Source organism: Microdochium trichocladiopsis (assembly GCF_020744255.1).
Source record: "Microdochium trichocladiopsis strain MPI-CAGE-CH-0230 chromosome Unknown B0I36scaffold_4, whole genome shotgun sequence".
NCBI lineage: Eukaryota > Fungi > Ascomycota > Sordariomycetes > Xylariales > Microdochiaceae > Microdochium > Microdochium trichocladiopsis.
The window spans coordinates 3,028,962-3,043,553 of NW_025763547.1; the positions used below are offsets into that span (position 1 = coordinate 3,028,962).

Genomic DNA, 14,592 nt, shown 5'->3' on the forward strand with positions numbered 1-14,592 from the left:
CCTGATTGACGGAGAAGCAACCGCAGGCAGCCATTTCAATTGGACTATTTCCCCGGCCGCTGCCAAGCCGGGTCATCGACAACAGGAGACCAACCCCGTTGACCAACAAGAACGTTTGTCTCCTCGACGACGGCTTAGAAGGTAATTAGCAACCGGACCGACATGCTTTTCTTTTGTCCCTGCGAAAAGTCAGGCGAGAATCTTCAGCATTGAGCCCACACAATGACGTCGGGAGCTGAGCTATGGGCACTTCGGAAGTCAGGCACAGTAGCGGTGCAGAGACAACGAACAAGAACGTTGGGACGCTGTCAGAGTGGTTCTCGATGTCCACTTTCGTTCCACAACAAGTCCACCACCCTTATGGGGAGGCCCCTTTTCCCCGTCCCCGCCGGCCGAGGTTGGACGTCGCCGTTTCTCATGCCCACTTTCCTGACGCTGGTGGATGCTGCTGAATCTGCCTTGTCGTACTGTGGAAGTCTCTGTTCGGACGCAGTGGGCTACACTGCGTACTGTGCGGCACCAGTTCTGTTGCCGAAGATGGCGGCTTTGCGGCTACTGGCGGTTTCGCCAGCAACGATGATCGCTGCTGACGAGCCACAGAATACAATAGGGTATGTAACCGTTAATGTGGCTGAGTCGGTTCGCTGCGGGCTCGGGGATGATGCACATGGACGAAGTTGAGGACGATATTCATACACTTTATTTCCTCGGCATTGAGCTTTGTAGGCTTCGCCGCTGACAATCAATCAATTGATCCTCTGGGCTCCCGTCTGCAACTGAATCGCGAGGTTACGTGTCCTCGTTGCGTGTTGCAACTTGAGACGGACAACATGCTCGTTGCCGGACACGCAGATGGGAGGCAGCCCTCGACTTTGAGACCGCCGAGACACTCACTGACATGTGTAAAGGGCCCTGAGAGATGAGTACTTAACTTGGCGCTCGAGCCAGTGCAGTTTGAGATATGGTGTTCCATGAACATGAGGTTATGGACTGTGGTTTCAGCGGTGCCAAAGCGCCTGATTCTGTGTTGCCTCCTAAAATAACTTCAGCCCTCTCCGTCTTGGCATATCATGCTTGCTCATGTTTTTAGAGTTTCAGCTTTGGCTAGCCGAGCCACGTCCCCTCCCATGCAGCAGATCTCTCGGTCAAACGAGGACGCACTCATGCTAGACTTTACAGGTTTGCTACCGACCGCGCTTGCATTTGCCGCACTAGCAACAACGCCACTGCAAGTTTCAAGGGGCGTTAGCTCGTTCTCTGGTGGCGATCAGAGCACCCGCCGCACCAATAACACCAGTGCTTCTCAGGTACTTTCTACATTCACAGGGGCAATGGCATGCCTGAATGTAAACTGTCGCGAATGTGCACACCGAGACTGTAATGAGCAGGCCACGCGGTTGGTGTTTGTCCAAAGTCCCTGTGTAGATCCTCATGTCGGACAGCGGCCCGCCTGAAGCCTCCCGAGGTCTGCCGTCGCCGCCCGTCGAGGCTCCTTGAACAGTACGTACCCGAGGTTGCAGCCGGAGTTGATGCCGGTTGGGGCGTTAAGCATACGGCTGAGGAACCACCACCCACCTGCTCCATGGACAAAAGACGGCGCCGTCCAGCTGAGTCGCACATGTAATGCATCTTTTTTCTACGGCACGAGCTGCATTGGGTTAAAGTGCTGGACAGCTTACTCGCTCGAACTTCGCTGCCCTCTTGTCGCGACAGCAATTGTCCCCCGTCTGGGTTGCCTGAGCGTGAGACAACGACCACCAGCAGAGTTCACACGCTTAACACTAAGTCAAGGCGTGACACCACAATGGGCGGCGGCCGGAGTATTGATGTTTGCTTGTGCACCCCCTCGCGTCAGGCATTGCGACCTGAGGCGGCAGAATACCGCATGCAAGATTGATGCGGCTGCTTAAGGCCACTACTAGCTCTGCAAGTGTTTGCTGGTGATGGCCAGCGACGTGCCATCCATCCCTTTGGTCGCACCACCGATAAGGGGCATCACATTGCATCTAGCCACCGTCGCCAGCATTATACCTGCAGCTTGGTGGTTGTCTTTTTCTCTCTCAATTTCTACCAGAAACATCGCAGAAGACGCATCCAGCAGCAGAAACTGCTTCTTTGCATCAAGATGGCTCCCGTGGGCTCCTTCACAGAGATGGTCCTCGACCAGAGCCAGCGCCTCTCTGGCGCAAAGCAGCAGACAGTCGCCATCGACAGCCAGAACCTCACCATCGCCGACGTAGTGGCCGTCTCGCGGCATCTCGCCCAGGTCGAGCTCACCGACGACGCCATCGAGGCCATCACTGCCTGCAGCGACATCATTGCCGAGAAGCTGGCCCAGGGCGAGGTCATCTATGGCGTCAACACGGGCTTTGGCGGCAGTGCGGACACCCGGCCTTCAGACGTCGAGAGGGTGCAGCAGAGTCTCATCAGCCATCTCACCTGCGGCATTGTCTCGGATGGTGGCAGTCGTGGGCAGCAGCAGCAGCAATACGTCACGCACTCGTCACTTGCAACTCACAATGCTCTTCATGGTTCTCATGGCACTAAGAACAGCCTGAGCAATGGCAGCGCCAAGGACCATGTCAATGGCAAGACGAATGGACACAAACACCGCAAGGCCTCGGCCAGCGTGACGCTGCCTCTGAATGACCCCAATGCAGCGACGTGCATGCCCGAGTCCTGGGCTCGTGCTTCGATGCTCATCCGCCTCAACTCTCTGGCTGGCGGTGCGTCTGGCATTCGCCCGTGCCTTGCAGACAATCTGGTGCAGCTGCTCAACAAGGACATTGTGCCTCGCATCCCGGTCCGCGGCAGCATCTCTGCTTCTGGTGATCTCAGCGCGCTGGCATGGATTGGTGCTGTGATGCAGGGCAAGACGTCCGCGACCGCTCTTGCTGGTCCCAGAGACGGCTCCGGAGCTGCTCGTCGGGTGACCACTGCTGATGTCGCGCTCAAGGAGGCCTCGATCGAGCCCATCTCGCTTCATGCCAAGGAGGGTCTGGCCATTGTCAACGGCACTGCAGTGTCTGCAGCCGTCGCTGCTCTTGCCGCACACGAGTCGTTCAACCTCGCGGCCCTGTCTGAAGTTCTGACAGCCATGAGTGTCGAGGCGCTTCGTGGCAGTGACGAGAGTTTTGAGCCGTTCATTGCTCGTATCCGGCCGCACCCAGGCCAGATCGACAGCTCCCGCAACATCCTGGCCTTCCTGTCGGGCTCGAAGCTGCTCAACCGCCACGACAGCAGCAATGTGGCGACACTTCGCCAGGATCGATACTCCCTGCGCACGGCGAGCCAGTGGATCGGCCCCGTCCTCGAGGACTTCCAGCTCGCCCACGACCAGATCACCATCGAGCTTAACTCGGTCACGGACAACCCGCTCATCGACGCCCAGACGCACCGCGTCTTCCACGGCGGCAACTTCCAGGCGCGCGCCATCACGTCCGCGGTCGAGAAGCTGCGCCAGGGCCTGCAGAGCCTCAGCCGCATGCTCTTCAGCCAGTGCACGGAGCTCATCAACCCGGCGACGAGCTGGGGCCTGCCTCCCAACCTGTGCGCCGACGACCCTGCCGACTCGTACCTCTTCAAGGGCCTCGACGTGGTCATTGCCGGCCTGACGTCGGAGCTTGGCTTCCTCGCCAACCCCGTAGGCTCGCACGTGCAGACCGCCGAGATGGGAAACCAGGCGCTCAACTCGCTCGCGCTCGTGTCGGCCCGGTACACGCTGGAAGCGGTCGACGTCCTCTCGCAGATCTGTTCCGCCCATATCCTCGCCCTGTGCCAGGCCCTCGACCTCCGCGCCATCGAGATCGAAGGCGGCGGCGGCCAGGAGGAGGAGAAGTTGCGACGGCAGACGAAGCCAGACGCCACACCGTACCTGGGCACCGCCGCACGGCGCATGTACAACTTTGTCCGCGGCGAGCTGGGCGTGCCGTTCCTGAGCGAGGCGCATCTCGCGTCGGCGGAGCCGGTCTACGCGGACATGATTGCCTCGCCGAGCATGGGCTTGTACAATACCAAGGTGTACGAGGCGATCCGGTCTGGCCGCGTGTACGAGGTTGTGATTGAGTGTCTCCGGGAGGCCGAGGGCGCCACAACTGCACCCGCGACGAAGGCGAGTGCAACCAACGGCCACTGAGGAATGTACGTTGGGAAAAGCCTGTTGACACGAAAGCGAATGTTACGACTTCGTAAAAAACCACCCAGAGGAGAGACAGACTGAGTTTCTGCAAGGGCATAGACGTGAAGCTCTCGGATAGAATGTTGGACTTTGGAGTTTTTACCGGCAAGCGTGCGCGTACCGTAAACAAGTCTAGACTTGGTCGAGGGCCTTTGCAACTAGAGCTGAAGACATGCTATACTTTAGAGGAGTTTCAGAGTTGTCATTCAACCGGGCATAGCTGGCGAGACACTGGAAGACTTTGTTCGAGGTTTCCACACAGCTAGGAAGCGTTCTGGGCACACGAAAAGGGTGATAGACAGCCAGTATGGAAGCTCACCATCCTAGACTTCACCAAAGTTTTCACAGGGATTAAGAACCATACAGAGCAATAGATCCTGAGGAACATCCTCTACACTGTCTGTTCCATTGGAAGGTGCTTGTTGTCGTTCGTAGGCCTGGAGTCAACCCTGCGGGTGGAGTACGTTGTTCCCAAGGGCCCTCCAGGGCTGACGGCGGCGGCAAGTGGACCCCTGCTTGGGCTGGATTCGAGGGTGCTGCGGCGGGGCTTTCAGGCAGCAGCTCCGCCCTGGAACGTTGCTCCTCCAGAACGTCTGCAGGATCCCTTCCGTTGTTGACCTTTGCCTCGTTCAACCCAAAGCTGCACGAGTTGCTCGCCTACCCTTCCTGCTGCGACTTTCACGCTCGCTTCTACTCGTTAAACGCCCCTCACTCTAAAGGCTATCCATACCAAGTACAGTTCAAGCCCACGGACCGGTCAATATGGGCAAACCCTCCTTCTTCAAGGGCCCCGGTGGCCCCCCCACAAGCGCTGGCTCCAGTTCTCGGGACGCCTCAGACGCCATGTCGCTGCACACGAACCCGGACTCCAGCTCTCACCCGCTCCTCGGCAATGAAGACGACGATGATGATGACGCTCTTCAGCTTGCTCCCGGCATCGACGACCTCCCACCGAGCTATTCAGAATTCTACACGGACGACGCCAACGCACCCGCTGCTGCTCCCACATCCTCCGCCACCAATGGCCCGAACGATCCCTTCTCAAGCGGCTCGAACCTTCCCGTGCCCGCCTTTAAGGAAGACGCCAACACCCTCGCGCAATTCTACATATCCTCGGACTTCGAGGTCGCCGAGCAGCTCGAGCAGCAGATCACCGAGCTCGCCAAGATCCCCCGCGGCCGTACGTCCAGCTGATCGGCACACACTCCCGCACGACGCGCGACAGCAAGGGCAAGACGGAGCGCAAGACGGTCACGGACTTTGACGTGTCCGTGGACCTGACGCCGTTTCTCTACCGGGACGCGACGCACCGCAAGTCCTGGTCATACCTGCGCACCGTGGAGAACAGCGAAAAGGTCCGCCGGGGCACGGTGCTGCGCAAGCGCGCGCCGGGCGTCAAGCACGACCTCGAGGTCGGCGGGGAGGCGAAGCCGGGCCTGCGCGAGTGGTGCCACCGCTTTGGCGCGAGCAGCGCGGGGCTCAAGTGCTTTGTGCTGCGCAGGGAGATGGTCGGGTTCGACGAGGCGTACGTCAGGAACCAGCTGCTGCGCCTGATTGCGGACACGAACTACCGCGGGAGGTACGAGGTCCGGATCGGGATGAAGGGCGACACGGTGGAGATGTACAACGACGCCAAGATCAACCGCTGGCGGTTGACTACCTGGGTGCAGTGGCTGTTCACGCTTACGCTCCTGTTCATCTTTTCGTGGCCGTATCTGTTCTTCCGCACGAAGCGGTGGGAGGTTGCGGTCGTCGACTGGCCTTTCAGCCGCATGACTGATGGCAGCAGCGGCGGCAGCGGCGGCGGGTCTAGCAATGGTGAACCCAGGAAGGAGTACGTCAGCCTGAGCGAGGAGCAGTGGTACAACATGTGGGCGCGCGCCATTGCGCGGGCTGTCGTGGAGAAGAGGCAGACCACGCTGACCCAGCTGGACCTGGCCCGGGCCGAGGGTCAGGCTCCGGCGTTCACTTCGGGGAACCAGACTGTCGATAGCTTGTTCCGGGCTGGCATGGGTGCCATGAATGCCATCAACCATCAGTTGGGATGGGGGCATGATGAGTGATGGGAAGGTCCTGGTAATCTGATGCTTTTGGACTTTGGCAGTGCTAGGGAGGGGGAGGATGGTTGTGACGTTGCTTGCATAGCGGTGTCATGGTGGTGTGTTTGCGCTTGGGAAGGACAAGCAAGCTTGTCCCCTTTCTGGTCGTGATGAGGCTGGGTGCATCAACTAGAGGCTTCTTTCTATTTTTTCCTTTCAGCAGGCGTTTTCAAGAAGAGCTCGTTTTCCAAGAAAGCACATGTTTGATCCTTATCGTTGCTTCGCACAGAGTTCCCAGACATTGCCATGGTGCAGCTCTCACTGGCTAGTGGCTGAGCGTTACGAGGACTGCATGCCCCTCTCGCGTGATTTTAACCCAATTTGTCCAAGTGTGTCAAGTCATGATATCGCTTGGTTGACGTGTTTCGTACGTGTCAGACTTTTGTGGCTATGCATGAGTGGCCATGAAGACGGAGAGGTTGGGGGGCAAGCAACACGCATGCTGGCTCGAGATCCTTTTTTTTGAGATCCCTAAATTCGGAACACGCGCATCATGGTGCTATTCCCAGAGTTCATCTCTCAGAGAGGCTGGATAGTTGCGAGAAATGCTGTGATTACTTCCTCTCAGAACGGTGCGGCAGTTGCGAGGAGCACCAATTTAATGCCCGTCGGCCTTGAGCAGGGGTTTGCGATCCTTCTTCCCATTCGCGGGTGGGTATGAGCGGGTGCCTACATGCACGGTTCCCGCGCAAGACACTTCTTAGCCCTTGCCAAAAGAGAAAAGACGACTCTATGACTAGAGAGAGAGAGTCGGATAAAAGTTCTGGATCTGCGTGGGGACTTGCACTTAAGGTAACCCATCTGGGAAGGAGTTTTGCGATCGAGTTGAGAGTCGTCCGAATGCGAGGGAGGCCAGTGGGGGCGATGGGGCGGGAGGGCGTTATGGCTGGGCTGGAATGGGATTAGGTGATGTCAGGCACGCTGATCACCCCCTGCCTGTTGCTGCCTCTTGGGGCAAGCGCCATGCGAGCAGCCCCAGAGAGGTGGAGGGACATTGCGCCGACTCGCATTCTCGAGCTGGTCTTGGCATGATCCGCCAAGTCGGGCTGTGTGTGGGTGGTCTATGTTGTTGTTGTTGTTGAGGGCACGATATCTGCCTATTGCCTGGTGGTTCGTGCGACAAAATGACATCGTACATTCGCAGAAGATGGGACTTGATGGGAGGCAAGGTACTTGTCTGTAGCCAAGACCACTGTGGTATAAAGATCGTGGATGGCCAGTTCTCTCTGTAGGGCTGATACCTGCAATGGTCCTCATCAAGATCCCAATCGAGGTTGGTTGAAAGTAACATTTGCATTTATTTACTAGCATGCACTATACACGAGAACGACAATACCTTCTCGTAAAAGATCAACACACACCAACAACCATGGCCGTGTCCCCCCAACCACCACGCAACGCCTTCGTCGCCCGCGTTCGCAAGATCTACAACCCGGTCGGCTTCACCCACGGCTACAACTTCATCCTCTGGTTCGTCTTTGGCGGCGCCCTGCTGGGCTTCTCCCTCGCGCGGCTCCAGTATCTCGACTTTTACGGCACATACTGCAATCCAGACCGCTCCCAGCAGAGCGGCGCCCTGCCGGGGGAATGCTTCTACTTCCTCCGGCCGTTCTATAGCGCTGCCGTCATCCTCCACCTCGCGTGTATCCTGCCCGCGGCGATGCTCACCGTGCTGCAGTTTGTGCCAGCCATTCGCCACAAGCTGCTCATATTCCACCGCATCAACGGCTACATTATTCTTCTGCTGTCCCTGGCCGGAGCCGTCGGAGGACTCATGCTCGCTAGGCGCACTGCTGGTGGTGCAGTTGACGCGCAGGCCAGTATCGGAGTGCTGGGCGTTGCGTTCGTGCTGGCCTTGACTGCGGCATACTACAACATCAAGCGGATGCGTATCGATCTCCATCGGGCGTGGATGCTGAGGGCTTGGGCCTGGGTGAGTTTTCTCCGAACACAATCAGTTGTTGTCCCCTTCTCAGCCAAGCACAATGCCCAGGCCCCTTGTTCCTTTCACTGAGCTGACTCTTTCGACTTTTCTCCCCCCTTTCAGGCTGGCTCTATCATCACGATGAGGATCATCCTCATCATCCTCGCCATTGTCTTGCCGACCACAGACGCGTACTACTCCTCACAGCCCTGCGAAAAGGTGGCATGGCAGATGAACAACCCCGAGCTCGTACAAGCCGCCTACCCAGAATGCGCGGATTACTTCAACAGCACGGCCGGACCGCAGCAGCAAGAACAGCAGCAATTGCACGTCAGCGTCCTCGCCGCGTTCAGGGGTGCGCGCAACTCTGCACAGGTCATGTCTGCGTTCGACTTGTCGTTCGGGAGTGCCATGTGGCTCGCGCTGGCGATCCACGCGTTCGGGGTGGAGTTATATGTACGTTCCCAAAAGATTTCCCGTTTACTGTTCTTTATTTATTTGTTCGTTTGTTTGTTTTGCTGGAGTGGATGCTGGGCAGTTTACCCATTTTGACATGTTTTCATTAATCTGACTTTTTTTGGTGCAAAACAGTTGGCGCTCACCCGCAGCGAAGCAGCTCGGCTGCGGAAAGTGTCGTTGGAACGAAGGGGGAAGAAGGCCTCGAGTGGACCTTCGACGCCGTGAAAAGGTTGAAGGTATCTCGGAATCATGAGTGGACATGTCGTGGGTTTTTCTCCCACATGTCCCGACCGGGACCACCAGAGCCTTACAGACTGAAGTCCACATGATGAGACTCTTTTTTCAACCAAGGTATATGGATGAATTGTGCCGGCTCTAGATGTCTTGGTCTTTGATTGGATATAGTCCCGCTTTGTTACTTTAGCATGTCGGAGTTCTAGGTGGCAGCTGCACATTGATTCCTTCCATAGAATGTTATAGGGTACGAAGTCAAAGTGGAACAAGATTGACTACCTGATGCTGATTACTTGTAAATGAGGCGAGTTACTTAAGTATCTTTCTTTGTATCCACCATTTGAAGCATCCCAGGATGACGACGAGTGTCGAGGCCATGCCCAGTGATTGGCTGGTGTCAGCAACCAATCAGACTTCGACGTCAGCAAAGCCAAATCAGCTGATAGGGACTCAACGGCGGCCTCAAGGCCCTTTGTGCCAGAGTGTCCATCTCGATGCACTTTCTGCGGCTATTCACAGTCGTCGACCGAGACCAGCTCAACAGGCGAGAGACTCGGACGAGCCGCAACTTTTGCAACGACACAAGCACTGCCCGTCGTGCGAGCGATCAGTGGCGCTACCAAAACATCAAAGAACTAGGCAGCCGGCCTCGCTGTCTCACGCCACCGAACCCTCCTCCCGCCACTGCAAAGATGGACGGCAAGTCTGCCGCGAAGCCCTCGCCAGCCCCCGCGGGGGAAGCACGTGCAACATTCATCGCGGTCCTGATTGCGGGGCATTTCATAGCCTCACTCATCTTTGTCCCGGATTCTTGGGAGTCCCTGATGCGTGTTTCGAAGCCCAAGGCTCTGGGCGACCCGTCCAATCTGATCTTATGGGGATATCTCTATCTTTTCAACATGGTCCTGATTATGGTACTCGAACGTACCAGACCCTTGGATGCCACAATGGCCGTATGCGTCACAATGGGCTTGACTGGAGCCTGCCTCTCATCTTGGGCACTGCTCTTGAACTATTCGCGCAGTGTGGCGCTCACCTGGATCAGCCCCATTGGTTGGATGCCCTATCTGCTCCAACACAGCCTCCGTCGTTGGCGCAATATTATGAACAAGCCAAAGCCAACCAGAGGGCATCAGAGCGACAGAGGGACTTCTTATTCCCCCCCAAACATGGTCATCGACGAGGACGGCCGAGAGACCAGGTCAAGCAACAATGGACAGGACACGACACTAGTGATTTCGCCTCCCATATCCGAGGGTGTCCAGTCAGACACGGCAGCATCCAGCATGGAGCCACCCAAGACTCAACCTTCACGCCACGAACAAGTCCGCCAGTTCGTGATCAAATTGCTTCCGTACCTCGGAATACACTTCCTCGCCTTCCTTTTCAACATCACAAGCTTGATGTTGCACAAGCCAAAAACACCCTCTCAGAAACGCGAGGACAGCCAGGATTACTCTTTGGCTCTCTTTATCACTCTTTGGTTGGAGCTGGTGACCGGACATGACTTATACGTTGGTCTGCGGCGATTTGACAGCCGCTTCAAGGCGTGTACCGACTTCGGCGTCAATGGCGGGTGGGTCGCCACAGCCTTCAAGTTCATGATATGCGGCGAGCTTTTGCCGTCTTTCAGTTGGTTCTTGCCCGCCTTCTGGGTGTTCTTCTCCGTCGAGTTTCGGTTCGGCGTGAATGAAAGGGTTGTAAACTGGCTCGCAGGTGTTTTGGATAGGTAAACAGCCTTTGCCTCAGAATCACTGAAGCGGTCTTCGAGTACAAATTTAGGCTGCACCTAGCAGTTGCGAGTATCAAACGTTCCGAGGATACGACTGCGCGACAAGTGAATGGGTACACAGAAGATATCTTACGGCTACTGATACTTTGGGGAACTATGGCGGCCCGTGGAAAAGACCGGTCTTTGGTACCGACCCTATCAAGCCATTTAGACCATTCACAGGCCTGATGGGGTAGGCATCTGTACCATTAGAAATGAAACCACGGGCTCCTGTCTCCGCCCTTTCACCCCATGAATCAATGTGCCCCCTTCGGCTGCCTGCTTGTAACCCTCCTGACTTCTGGGCCTAGGGGCCTCTCACAGAAGGTAGAAAGACGATACAGTAGAGAGAACACGTCCGCTGCGCGAGATAGCCCTATAAGTCTCACTGTTACAGGCTCAGAGATTTTCCGAGGATATCTGAATTTAGGCGCAGACTTGAAACTGTGGCTGTGTAGTCTTCCACAAGAGCTGTTCCGATGCGCGGCTAGCGAAGTCTGTGGCCCACCACGACTACCTAGTACCAACATCTCCCCCCCTATCGTGTACACATGTCGCTCCCAAGGTTGTCTTGATAGTGGTTCAGAATCCCAGCTGTGGCTGTGTGACCGTTCTCGAAAGCTAACTGGTAAGTGAGCTCAAGACAGCCTGAGTACTTGCTCGACTCTGAGATGATATATATAAATCTATCACGTTTATGTTTCCCTTCTATTTACAGTCTATGCTAGCACTCCCTTACTGAACACATCTTTGCAACATAACGCCAATCATTTCTGGGTGTATTAATAAACACGCGCTCGGCCGATCAATTCCCGAAACCCATAGTCACTCGCAGAGATGCTGACCTCACGCGATCGACCTACCCCGCCGCCGAAGGTCCGCCGCTCCGATGTCTACTACGTCCTGTACATCGGCGGCCTGCACTTGCTCTTCACATGCGCCAACATGGCGGTTTGTCAACTCCACAAGCCCTTTTCGTCAGACACCGCCCACCAAGAATACTACGTCCTGCTGTACCTCTCGAGCCTCGTCATCGAGATCACGAGCGGCTTTCTCTTGTTAGACTCCCTAGGCGATTTCGACAAGCGGCTGACCGCGAGCTGCGTGTTCGCCCTCGCCGGCGCTGGCACAGCCCTGACGCTGTCGCTTGTGCGTGAGTATCCGCGGTTCGAAGACTTCGCGGCCATTGTCAGCTCTCTGGGTGTCAAGTTCTGGGTGTTATACGTCCTGGATCTTTCTCTGGGGATCGAGGAAAAGCTCGTGGACTGGGCCTCGGCCTTTGCTGAGAGAAAATTGTATCCAGCAAACAGCTCCCAGGCGTCGGACAGGAAGGGTTTGTGATCTGCTATCGCGGGAATCGTAGGGAGGCTGTCGAGTAGGAGTGCCAAGGAGGTTTCAAGGAGACAACGCTTATACTGGTGCGCCAGAGACTCAGAACGAGCAGTGGACATGTCGGGAAAATACGATCTCGGCAGTGGGCTGGAGCAACAGACGCGTAGCTTTATCACGGAGATACTTGAGAGAGAGGACTTTTCTTTTGATGGACTTAGAGTACGACGTGGTTTACGTACAGACCCAATATGTACGAATTGCAAAACTTTTATCATGTACAAGTACAACCTTTTGTGCGTGTTCAAATATACAGATCCGCCAGATCCGCCAGTCATTTGCCCAATGTAATACTTCGCAAACCTGGCGACAGACTGTTGTACGAGAAGGATAGGGCTCAGTGCGACTTGAAACCAGTCGGCGGCAGAGCTTCCACGTCGTCTTCAGCGACGGCGCGTGTCTTACCCCAGCTGATCTCGTCGCAGAAGAAGAGGGAGTAAAACATGATGATGACGTTCATGAATGGCGAGGCGACGAGGTAGACAAAGAAGCCGACGACAAAGCGGATGCGGGAGATTGTGTTGTGGGGGAACCAGGTGACGATCAGGAAGGACCAGACCTGCGTAATACTGTTGTTAGTCGAGTTTCTGAACTCTGCACGTACAAACGGCGAGGATGCTTACATAACGGAATAACAGAACACAGAGAAGGCCCAGTGTCACGTTGTGGTCGAAGAGCTTGAGACCGATCCGGCCGAGCGCAATGAAAAGAGTGAAGACGGCAGTGAGGACAAAAGGACCGATCCACCAGGTGATGACTGTGATCAGAGAGCAGATGCGCTCGATCCAGAGGATGCCTGGGCGGAAGATCATGACAAACTCGTTGGACTTGCTTCCCAGGGCCCATCTCTTGCGCTGAGACAGGTATACCGGCCAGGATTGCGGGGCAGTTGTGTATGCTCGAGCCCTGAGAGCTTGTCTGGTCTGGGACTCGGGGAAGTTGGAGAAGATGATACTCGCGTGGATGGAATCCTCGGAGTAGACTCCCATGATTTGCGTTGTCAAGGTGTCGTTTGGCGATGGGACGTAGCCAAAGCGCTTCCTTAGTACGACGTCACCAAAGGTGGCTTCTTCAATGCGGATGAGCTGACAGCAACCTATTCTGATGTTAGGTGACGTAAGAAGCCGCGACTCTTGAGAAGAAGAACTCACCTGGCAGACAATTGACTTTTCCAGAAACTCTGGACTGGAATTGTCGCCTCAAACCTTGTGTCATTTTGTACTCGGTGTTTTGTAGCAGATTCCTAATAAGGACGGTCAGCACCAAGATCTAATCCATTCTTGTGGTTAGAGTGCCAATTGGTCGAGGTACTCACCAGAGACCCCAGGGCTTCTCATCAAACTTTACCAAGACAGCACCGCAGACTCCCACAACGTTGGGGCCACCGCGCCTCATCTCCTTGACCAGCTCATATACACAGTCCACATCAAACTCAGTGTCGCCGTCCATTCCACAGAGGTAATCGACAGTGTCAAGCCCATAGTCAGTGAAGACCGAGCCGATATAGTCGAACAACTCCGGGTTGAAGATGGTCGGCAGCTCCTCAGACCGGTTCTTGTAGTGCCACAAGAAAGATCGCGCGAAGCACAAGCTGTCACGCTTGCCCTGGTTGTAGCGCTTGCCCACGACGAGATATGGCACGCCCTTATACAGACCGTGCTGAAGCTTGACGGGCATGTAGAAACCGTCACGCGCGCAGTAGCCGTTCTCAAACTCAACCCGCGTGCCGCCGGCGAACATGTCGTCGAGCAGGAAGTCCTGCGTGGACTTCGGTTCGCCGGGAGCCTTGGCCTGTCCGTCCACGACCACAAAGATAAGCCGTGGGTGGTGGCCGATCTTGATCTGCTTTGTCAGAGACTCGAGGGAGTTGCCGACCTCTGTGCGGTCCTCGTTGTAGCAGGGCAGGAGCATGACAATCTTCTCGGGATTCTCGGGACACTCGTCCTGGATGTTGAGAAGCCACCGCTTCCCAGAGGTGTAGGCGGCAGAGATGGTGATGCAGACCGCAAAGAATACTTGAGTGAATGTGTTGAGACAGAGAAAGGGAAGGAAGATGTAGTAGTACTCGTGGTATGTGAGACCGGCCCAGATTAGGACACCATTTGTAGCGAGCATGCCACCGAGCAGCAACCACTTCTGCAGGCGCAAGAGTTCGCGAGCAACACGGCGGAGCTCGGTCTCCGAGTCATAGGGCTTGGCCACCTTCTCCTGGGATATAGTGCTCTGGAAAGAGCCAGAGGAGGAAGTTGAACCGTGGTTGCGTTGAAGTGTCTAGTTCGGAGTATATGTCAGTCATATGAACAACGACAAGGTCAAGGATAAGCCAGCAACAGCGAGAGCTTACAGGGATGAGAGGCTTCCATGGATCATAGACAACATCCTCAGACTGGCGTGCTCTAGGAGTCCACGAGAAGCTGTATCTTTGAGACCATCTTCTGAGAGGTGCACCAGCGACGGGCAGGCCACGGTCCGAGGGGCCCAGCTCCTCGCACCCATTGTTGGGCTCATGATTGGACCCCGCGACAGGAACAGGCGAAAT

At 55.9% G+C, this 14,592-nt stretch overlaps 7 protein-coding genes across 7 annotated transcripts; 6 read left to right on the plus strand and 1 right to left on the minus strand.

Annotated features, from left to right (window-relative positions):
• On the plus strand, positions 1–773 carry B0I36DRAFT_321627 (uncharacterized protein). The gene has a single exon (XM_046153729.1). The coding sequence runs from the start codon at positions 223–225 to the stop codon at positions 679–681; it is 459 nt and encodes a 152-aa protein (XP_046014356.1). The 5' UTR covers positions 1–222; the 3' UTR covers positions 682–773.
• Positions 774–1,844: 1,071 nt separating this feature from the next.
• On the plus strand, positions 1,845–4,573 carry B0I36DRAFT_321628 (phenylalanine ammonia-lyase). The gene has a single exon (XM_046153730.1). It carries the CDS (start codon positions 2,126–2,128, stop codon positions 4,133–4,135), a length of 2,010 nt encoding a protein of 669 aa, XP_046014357.1. The 5' UTR covers positions 1,845–2,125; the 3' UTR covers positions 4,136–4,573.
• A 221-nt stretch (positions 4,574–4,794) lies between these two features.
• B0I36DRAFT_321629 (uncharacterized protein) lies at positions 4,795–6,604 on the plus strand. The gene is made up of 2 exons (XM_046153731.1): positions 4,795–5,302; positions 5,368–6,604. The coding sequence occupies exons 1-2, from the start codon at positions 4,940–4,942 to the stop codon at positions 6,238–6,240; spliced, it is 1,236 nt and encodes a 411-aa protein (XP_046014358.1). The 5' UTR covers positions 4,795–4,939; the 3' UTR covers positions 6,241–6,604.
• A 1,041-nt stretch (positions 6,605–7,645) lies between these two features.
• On the plus strand, positions 7,646–8,884 carry B0I36DRAFT_373727 (uncharacterized protein; the record flags this gene model as incomplete). The annotated part of the gene is made up of 3 exons (XM_046160220.1): positions 7,646–8,209; positions 8,324–8,656; positions 8,792–8,884. The coding sequence occupies 3 exons, from the start codon at positions 7,646–7,648 to the stop codon at positions 8,882–8,884; spliced, it is 990 nt and encodes a 329-aa protein (XP_046014359.1).
• Positions 8,885–9,401: 517 nt separating this feature from the next.
• B0I36DRAFT_321631 (uncharacterized protein) lies at positions 9,402–11,081 on the plus strand. The gene has a single exon (XM_046153732.1). It carries the CDS (start codon positions 9,586–9,588, stop codon positions 10,624–10,626), a length of 1,041 nt encoding a protein of 346 aa, XP_046014360.1. The 5' UTR covers positions 9,402–9,585; the 3' UTR covers positions 10,627–11,081.
• Positions 11,082–11,501: 420 nt separating this feature from the next.
• Positions 11,502–12,005, plus strand: B0I36DRAFT_362186 (uncharacterized protein; the record flags this gene model as incomplete). The annotated part of the gene is made up of 1 exon (XM_046158612.1): positions 11,502–12,005. The coding sequence occupies one exon, from the start codon at positions 11,502–11,504 to the stop codon at positions 12,003–12,005; it is 504 nt and encodes a 167-aa protein (XP_046014361.1).
• Positions 12,005–14,562, minus strand: B0I36DRAFT_266744 (chitin synthase-domain-containing protein). The gene is made up of 5 exons (XM_046151218.1): positions 14,398–14,562; positions 13,369–14,324; positions 13,205–13,296; positions 12,677–13,149; positions 12,005–12,612 (listed from the first exon to the last, which is right to left on the minus strand). Exons 2-5 carry the CDS (start codon positions 14,166–14,168, stop codon positions 12,391–12,393), a joined length of 1,587 nt encoding a protein of 528 aa, XP_046014362.1. The 5' UTR covers positions 14,169–14,324; positions 14,398–14,562; the 3' UTR covers positions 12,005–12,390.
• Positions 14,563–14,592: the final 30 nt, after the last annotated feature.